The sequence below is a fragment of the Egretta garzetta genome, unplaced genomic scaffold, assembly GCF_000687185.1.
Source record: "Egretta garzetta isolate BGI_Z169 unplaced genomic scaffold, ASM68718v1 scaffold1160, whole genome shotgun sequence".
Taxonomy (NCBI): Eukaryota; Metazoa; Chordata; class Aves; order Pelecaniformes; family Ardeidae; genus Egretta; species Egretta garzetta.
In genome coordinates, this window is record NW_009258224.1 from 101,854 (window position 1) to 110,784 (window position 8,931).

General features: G+C 52.3%; 1 protein-coding gene across 1 annotated transcript; it reads right to left on the reverse strand.

Annotated features, from left to right (window-relative positions):
* Window positions 1-1,592: 1,592 nt before the first annotated feature.
* Window positions 1,593-3,256, reverse strand: LOC104124737 (cornulin-like). The gene is made up of 2 exons (XM_009637148.2): window positions 3,106-3,256; window positions 1,593-2,808 (listed from the first exon to the last, which is right to left on the reverse strand). Exons 1-2 carry the CDS (start codon window positions 3,241-3,243, stop codon window positions 1,609-1,611), a joined length of 1,338 nt encoding a protein of 445 aa, XP_009635443.1. The 5' UTR covers window positions 3,244-3,256; the 3' UTR covers window positions 1,593-1,608.
* Window positions 3,257-8,931: the final 5,675 nt, after the last annotated feature.

Sequence of the window (8,931 nt, forward strand, 5' to 3'; positions counted from 1 at the left end):
TTTATCTGTAGCAGAGCGGACCGGCACACTTTGAGTCTAATACATTTTATTTTGACATTAGCACTTTCGAACCCGATAGCTTTTGTGATGCGCGTTCTGGGGATAGTTTTGAAATGCTGGTTTTTCTGATTCAGCGCTTAGTAAATTGTGAAATTCTGGGGTGTCCCAGAGGAGTGACGTTTTATTTTCCAGTGAGGTCTCTGCGTGCTGCTTGTCACTGGCCACAGAGCAGGAGGTGCGGGTGCATTCATCATGTGCTGATTTTGCTGATAAGTGGCAAGTGAAAGATAGCAGAGTGAAAAACAGGCTGAGCACCCCCCCTCCCTGCGGGATGCCAAGTCCTGGGCCTGCCTGGTGGTCCAGCACATCTGAACCCCCTAATAAACCCCACTGACTCCGTGCCCCCAGAATTATCCACATTCCTATGTACGTGTCTGGCCAAGTGCCCGAGGACCTGGTACCCCAAACTGCCTGGGCTGAATCTGAGTTTGAGATCGGCTCCATTTGTACATGGTTCGCATGTCGGCTTTTCTATCTCCGGCCTCCCAGTTATTGCTGGGATTGGATGTACCCAAATCATCATTTTTATCATAGAATAGAATCACAGAATCACAGAATGGTTTGGGTGGGAAGGGACCCCCAGAGGACCGCCTTTGAAGTCGCGGGTACGCCTTGAGCCCCATCAGGTTGCTCACAGCCCCGTCCAACCTGGCCTGGAATGGTCCCAGGGATGGGGCCTCCACCCCCTCTCGGGGCAACCCCTGCCAGGGTTTCACCACTCTCACTGGAAAGAATTTCTTCCTTATGTCCAGTCTAAATTTTTCCTGTGTTTAACATAGCTCCACTCCTGCCTTTGGAGACTGCCATAGCTAATAGGGATTTTTGATCTTCATAGCATGCTCCACATTTCCCTTGCTTCTGAGATTATTAATAAGTGAGGTTAAATAGGACAAATCCCTCCCATTTGGTGTTAAGCAGCTGTTCTTTTCACAACAGACACTAAAACCACCCGGAGCAGATGGATGCTTGTGAGGAATCTGTTCAGGTCAGCCGTGGTGTTGTGTTAATCCAGACTTCTGCCCCCTCCGAAGCCATCTCCTGCAGGGATGTCACATCCCTACCCGTGGGGAGCAATCGATTCACCTCGGCTAAACTGCAAAGGCAGCTGGGCAGCAGCTCCTTCGGGCTATCCACCCCCAAGACGCACCAGCCTCTCGGCAGCCATCCCTCCATCTGCACCCTGGAACAACCTGGCCATGTGTCACGCAAGGGACGGACGCTCGGGCCCTCTGCGCCACATCATGTCAACCTGGCCGTTTGCTCAGAGCCGGGCCAAGGGCACGCTTGCAGCCACACACTGGGACACTGAGCTGTTTTACCTTCCATTTATTGCTTTGCTTACACAGGCAGAGGCAGCCTAACACCGAGTAAGATCTCTAGTAAGGTCTCTAGTCATGCAAGGTACAAACCAGGGGTGCGAAGCCCAGGGTTAATAAGAAATTGGACAAGACGTGACAAATAGAAACACAAAAACCAGAGCGGGACTGGACAAAATGTACCCCCTCGCAGGGGCAACAGCCTCGCTCAGGCTGGGGCTTGTTTCAGCCTTTACGGCTGTAGCGGCCACTCGTACAGGGGCTGCAGGAGCTGTTGCTCTATGGTGGGTTGTCTTTGGTGATGAGCATCTTGTTGCTGTTGTGCCGGGCAAGACAGAGCCTCTGTCCTGCTGTGCTCCTGCTCCAGCACCTGGGGTTCAGGGAGCGGATGGCAAGCTGGATCATGGCACATTCCCCGGGGCTTGGGATGCCGACGGGGGCTTGCACCCTGCTGTGGGGGCAGCAGCTTCTGGGTGTTGCTGGGGTCCTGCCAAGGGGCCTCGCAGACCTGGGTCTTGTTGTTTGGGTCTCTTCCTCGTGTCTCTGAGGGACAATTCAGGTTCTGCTCTGCTGACTCTGTCTCTGGGGTCTGATGGTGGTTTGAACCCTGTCCTGGTGCCTCAGTTTCTTGGGCCTGGGGTTTTGCCTCTTGGTTTGGCGTCTCAGTGTCTTCAGCCTTGTGGGTATTTCTGTCCTGCTCTGGGGTTGCAGTGTCCAGGCTCTCACCTATCTCTAGACCTGCTTCTGGTGCTTCAGTACCATCATCCTGATGGATGTTCTGGTCCTGCTCTGGTGTCTCATCCTCCTGGATTTGATGGGCGTCCGGATCCTGCTCTGGTGTCTCACCCTCCTGGGTTTGATGGTTGTCGTGGTCCTGCTCTGGTGTCTCACCTTCCTGGGTTTGACGTGTGTCCCAGTCCTGCTTTGATGTCTCACCCTCTTGGGTTTGATGGTTGTCCTGGTCTTGCTCTGGTATCTCACCCTCCTGGGTTTGATGGTTGTCCTGGTCCTGCTCTGGTGTCTCACCCTCCTGGGTTTGACGTGTGTCCTGGTCCTGCTTTGATGTCTCACCCTCCTGGGTTTGCTGGTTGTCTTGGTCCCACTTTGATGTCTCACCCTCCTGGATTTCACGGTTGTCTGGGTCCTGTGTTTCAGTGTCCTGAACCTCATTGTTCACACCCTGCTTGGAGACCTGTTGGTTGTGGGAGACCCTCTCGGCTGTGCCTGGCCCTGGTGGCCGCTCCCCACTGGCCTTCTCTTGCACTGTTGGCTCTTGACAACCCTCTGGTGCCTGGTGCTGCTGGAGCGGCTTGTAACAAGCCTTGGCCACATGGAAAACCAGGCTGAGCAACTCGCTGAAGTCAACTCTGCAGTTGCTGTCATCATCCAGGAAGCACAGCACTTTCTTGAGGGTTTTGGGGTCCTGGGGGTTCTGTAAAGAGACAAATGGTGTTGGCAAAGCCCCCGAGCCATTTGTGCCATCTCTTGAGGAACACTTGAGCAGAAATCCAGCCCCATGGCTCCCCTGCTACTGTGGCTCCTGTTGCTCCCCCCACCAAGCTCTACGAGCTGCTGGTGCTGGGAGAATGAGCAGCCTCTCCCCTTCCCTGCAGATCCTGGGCTTTGAAGGCATCTGAAAACATCCCAGGTGTCCTACACAGGACTGCATGGCTTTACCCGCCCCACCGCACTCCTGATCCTGTGCCAGAAGGCACAGCCGGATCCTCACCTCCAGCACGTCCACAAACTCCTGCTTGATGAGCTGCCTCAGCTCCTCCCTGCTCAGGGGGCTGCAGGTGCCGTTGCTTCTGGTGCACACGTAGAAAACAGCAGTGATGCCATCGACGTTTTCCTGGAGCTGGGCCATCTCCCTGCAAAACCGAGGCCGCCTGTGAGAAAAATGCAGGCAAAAAGGGGCTTTATTCATTTGTTTGTTTGCTTGGTTTTCAGATAAGTTACTCTTAGACAGCACAGCTGGACGGACAGAGAGGGAAAGGAGAGCCAGGAGGGCACAGATGAAATGAAACTGCGTAAGGGAGGGGAAAGAGAGAGCAAGAAGGATCTCATGGGGAAAACAAATCTGACAAGTGAAACTCAGCTGCAGAGGTGGCTGGGTGCGAGGACCGGCAGGCGATGGCTGGAGGGGTGAGGGACAGCGGGAGCCCGAAGGCTGGGGGTGCACAGTAAGAGAGGAGAGAAGAGAATCCCATTTGCTTTTCTCTAGAGCAGAGCAGAGCTGGGAGTGGAGGTCACCTCTAACGAAGCAGGGAATGGTGTAATTCCAGATATTTTTTTTTTTCTTTCCTTTAGGACAGCTCAGCAGTGGCAGCTCCAGGGACATCCTCGTGGCCAGAAGCTCCTGCTTTCCTGCTGGTAGCAAAGTCAGACAGCGTAAAAAGTCTGTCCAGGCTTACCTGGGCGAGAAGCAGGAGCACTGAGCTTCAGGAGTGCAGTCTGGAGCAGATCAGCTCTTGGCTCTCTTATATACAGCTCAGCATCGCAGCCTGCATCTTCCAGCGGAGACGCCCCTCCAGCGGGGCGACCTGAAACATCTCGTGCCCAATTAGACTGTCATGCCCCTGCCTTCATTGCTCTCATTATCTTCTGCTCTGATGCTTTCCTCTGGAGTTAAAGCATGGTCCTTCCTAAGCTTGCCCCACCTGCAGACACATTTCAGAGGAATTTAACAGAAAAGGCTATTTTTAACCACTGGAGGATTTAGTTTAAGGTGATGCCTGAGCAACGCCCGTGACTCTTGTGTTTGGAAAACGTGTTTTATGAGAAGGAGATCCTCAGTGACTGACACGCAAGGGAGGGGACCTCCTGGGAGGGCTTGCACGGTGAATAAAGAGCAAAGGAAGAAAAATGAGGATATTGTGCTGCCAGGATGAATGTGATTCCTCCCAGAAACTCCCTCTTCTGGATTCCGAGGTAGGCATCGAGCAAAGAAATCTTTTCAAACAGTGCCACCAAGTGGCACTTGGCGTAGGACAGCAAGGGGGACATGGGATGTCCCAGAGCCAGCCAGCAGCTGGGGATGTGGGCATGGTGGGCAGCAATCACCCATTTACCAGAAGGGGAAACTGAGGAACGAAAGGGACTTAAACTCCTTGAGCTGGGCTCGGCACCAGTCCCCACTGCAACCCCACGTCCTGTGAGCGAGGCCACTGGATTGGTGCCCAGTGGGTGAACTGGGAGCCCCCCCCAGGCCTAAATGCAGTTACCGCTGTTTGCTCAGGAAAATAAATTTTGTTTCTCCCTACGCTTTCTTATCGCCCCTCAGGCGCTCGAAATGCGGCGTGATAGGAAAGTTGTTTCGTAGGCGCTTTGAGTAAGACTTTTAGATGTCCTCGTTATAGCTTTCTGGTTTTTAAAAAGTCCTTTTCTTGGCCAATACATGGTTAATACAAAAGATGGGAAAGAAATAATATCAGAAATCCAGGTAGGTTTTAACACACGGGGTGTTTTGGGCACAGAAAATAAAACACATATGGGTTTGCATTGAAAAAAAAAGCGCTTTCAGGAAAATGCCCTGGCTTGCCCTGTGCCTGGCATGGGGAAGGTTCATGGGTCCCACTTCATTTATGGGAAATCCTTGCAGGTGTGCTGGGAAGGGCTGGGAGGGGATAAATAGGGGAGGCTGCAGGGTCAGGAGGGCTTTGTGGGCTGTCCTGTCCTTTGGTTGGGTGCCAAGTCCTCTTCAGCTCAGGGTTGCTTTTGCTCTGGCCGGTTCTGTCGGTCACCACGCCTTTTCTTTAAGCTGAGAGGTTTCTAATATGCTATGGTTTTAATCCCAGGTGCCATCACGCAGCTCCTCTGTCAGGAGGACATATCTATGTTTATATATAAATATATATATATTTACACTTCTATATATTTATATCTATTTTTATATATACTTCTATATATTTATATCTATTTTTATATATACTTCTATATATTTATATCTATTTTTACATATACTTCTATATATTTATATCTATTTTTACATATACTTCTATATATTTATATGGGGGGCGGTGGCGAGTGTGTGTCATAGAATCATAAAATCGTTTAGGTTGGAAAGACTTTTAAGCTCATCAAGTCCAACCGCTCCCCTACCCCTGCCATCCCACCCCCAAACCCTGGCCCTCAGCACCGCCTCTGCCCGACTGTTAAATCCCCCCCGGGGTGGGGACTCGACCCCTTCCCTGGGCAGCCCCTTCCAGCCCCTGACAGCCCCAAGGGGAAGGAATTGTTCCCCATGGCCAACCTCACCCTGCCCTGGCGCAACTTCAGACCATTCCCCCTTGGCGTTGGGCAGTAATGGCAGGGCCTGGCGTTGGGTGTTAGGCCTGGGGTTTGTTTAAGGTCTGGGGCTCCAGAGAAGTGGGAGTTAGGTCAGAGCAGTCAGGTTTCTCAATGAAAAATAAAGCAGGAAATTACTGTTTATTCCTGGATGACTCCAATTGTTCCTGCTCAGCAGGGCAGAGCAGAAGTGTGGGTTAGGGCTGATGGAGGAGGGAAAGTACTGCGCTGAGGCTCTAACGTGAGAAAGCATTTAAATATGGGGTTTGGAGAGCTGGAGGGCTTCAGGGCTCGCGGGGACGGGGCTTGCTTTGGGAGGCTGGAAGCACAAGCCAGTGCTGGGTTAGTGCCGGCGCTCCGGGCAGCCGTGGCACCCGGAGGTCTCCTCTGCAGTTCTTGCCTCCTTTGCCTTTTCTTTCTGGTTTTTTCCTTCTTTCTTTTGCCCGTTGAGGGCAGCTTACACGGCAGTTCAGGCTTACCTCCCTTTTCTTGTCTCATTCCATACACCGAGCACGATTCCTAAACTTTCCCAGGGCTGGAGCCCATTCTACAGAGAGTTTTATCACTTACATCTATGTCATTATCAGGAATTAAGCTAATTGGAATAAAATGTGTTCTTTTCCTCTGCTGCCTGGGCATTTCAGTGCGTTATTTCTGTTGCAACCTTCTTTATTGCTAATTCGTTGTGACATTAAGAAGTGTAAGACATCAGCTTTTCTCTAATACACGTTTCCACTTTTTTACATGTTAATGAGCATATTTAACACATTTCTCCATAGATAATTGGATTCCAAGGCTCCCTGTGGTAATGCCCTGAAAGCCAGCTAGCAATGCCTTTAATATCGAAAAGACTCTTCCTGCATTTGAATAATCCCACAATTAAAATTAGGAATGAATCTCTTGGCTGAAACAAGGCTTTTGAGGACACTTTTCTTGTTTTGAGACAGTTTTAATACATCTGTTAACTCTACTGATGGAGGAGTTAATTAAACCCTTCCTTTGCATTTGTACCCCCGAACTCGCAAAGGGGCACAGGTATCTCGGATTATCTTGTTCCTCTTGCCCATCGATCCCGCTCGTGAAGGCGAGATTTTTCTGTGCTTCGTTTGCTTGTAACATATCCAGCCGGCTGTTTTAATTCAGAACTACCTGAGAGGAGGCTGTAGTGAGGTGGGGGTGGGTCTCTTCTCCCTGGTAATGGATGATAGGACGAGGGGGAATGGTCTGAAGTTGTGCCAGGGCAGGTTTAGGTTGGACATTAGGAAAAATTTCTTCACTGAAAGGGCTGTCAGGCTCTGGAATGGGCTGCCCAGGGAGGTGGTCGAGTCCCCACCCCTGGGGGGATTTAAAAGAAGGAGAGATGAGGTGCTGAGGGCCAGGGTTTAGCGGTGGGATGGCAGGGTTAGCTTAACGGTTGGACTCGATGATCTTAAAGTCTTTCCAGCCTAAATGATTCTATGATTCTGTGAAAATATAGGAGCTACCGCTGAGTAAATTGTTTTTTTCTGAAGGTGCAAAGGAACTCACAAGTTTACTTAAACAGCTGAAAAATGAAAGGAGATGATAATATGTAGAGCGCATGCAGAGCACACATGGAATTCTGTACCTCACTTTAAGCAAATCTTTAGCAATTAGAAGCCAAGAATAAACCCGAGGTGGCCATAGGGTAGCGAGGAAGGGGAGATGAGGTTACCCCACGTTTACAGCTATGAAGAATTATTTCGCCTCCCTCTGAAGGTACCGGCTTTTCACTATAAGGAGGAGGACCCCCAGCGAGGCAGCACGCTATACGGCAGTGCTTCCACCCAGATGTTTGGGAATGCTGCTGACTGACGGACAATCGAGGCAAAATTAATCCCGCAGCTGCTACTCGTTACCCCCATCCCAGAAGACTCCAAATCCTGTTTTTAGCTTCATCAGAAAACGAGCTTTGCCACTGCCCCTATGCTCCTGCCCTTTCAACTTCTCCAAGCTCCAGCAGCAAATGTCCTCCTGCCCTCCCGTGCCGCGCACCACTAGAGGACGCTGCCTGTGTGCGTGCTCAGCCACAGAATCCCAGCGTGCCAGGGGTTGGAAGGGACCTCGGGAGCTCACCCAGTCCCACCCCCTGCCCAAGCAGGCTCACCCAGAGGAGGGGGCACAGGACAGCGCCCAGGCGGGGGTTGAAGATCTCCAGAGAAGGAGACTCCACAGCCCCCCTGGGCAGCCTGGGCCAGGGCTCCATCACCCTCCAAGTCAAGAAGTTCTTCCTCCCGTTCAACTGGAACCTCTTCTGCTTCAGGTTGTGCCCAGGGCCCCTTGTCCTGGCGCTGGACACAACTGGGAAGAGTCTGGCTCCGTCCTCGTGACCCCCACCCTTGAGATATTTGTAGGTGGTGATGAGATCCCCTCTCAGCCTTCTCTTCTCCAGGCTGAACAAGCCCAGCTCCCTCAGCCTTTCCTCCTAGGGGAGATGCTCCAGTCCCCCCATCAGCCTTGTTGCCCTCCCCTGGACTCTCTCCAGTAGCTCCTCATCTTTCTTGAACTGGGGAGCCCAGAACTGGACACGTGCATGTGCACGCGCGGTCACACATGTGCGTGCTGTGGGTGCCTGAGCCAAGCATGTGTGTGCACAGACACACCTGAGCGCATTCAGTGCAGGTGGCTGGGACGCCGTCCCTCCCGTCGGGTCTGCTGCCCGCACCCAGACCTTGCTCAGACGTGCTCCCTGAGCCAGCCCACGGGGCTTAGCTTTGGAAAATCAGCTTCTGTGCAGAGCTCTGACCATGAGCCAGGTTTTTGTGGTAAAGCTCAGAGGCTGGGCAAGGGCGGTAGCCTGCCTGAGAGCACTCCTCTTTGATTTTCTCCGCCTGCTGCATCATTCTGAGCTCAGAGCTGTTGCTCCTGCCGCATGTGGGGACCCTGGCCGGGGATGGAGGCAGTGGCAGTGGGCTCCTGCCACCCGTGTGCCTGTGAAGCTCGCTGCTTCAGCCTGGGGTTGTCGGCGGAGCAGATGGGCTGGCATGGGTCAGGACTTGCTCCACTCAGGAGCTGAGGGTTTGGTGAGGACCTGAGTCGCCTCTTGCGGTCGTGGTGGAAGTGAGTCACGGGCTGCGCTCATTTTGGCTGCTCCCCTTGGTGGTGGGGACGATTTTGGTGCCTTTGCCCGTTAGCTTCCACACCGCCCAGCACACCAGCAGGAGAATTTCAGTTTCTTTTGCTAGCTCGTTTTCAGAGCAAGCTGCAATTTTGGGCAATGGCTTAAAGCCTGTAGTGTGGTGTCTCCTCT

Coding starts and splice junctions, on each gene's coding strand:
- LOC104124737 (XM_009637148.2), bottom strand. CDS start 3,243: ATGGCCCAGCTCCAGGAAAACGTCGATGGCATCACTGCTGTTTTCTAC. Junction 2,809..3,105: donor AGTTTGTGGACGTGCTGGAG/GTGAGGATCCGG, acceptor GTCTCTTTACAG/AACCCCCAGGACCCCAAAAC.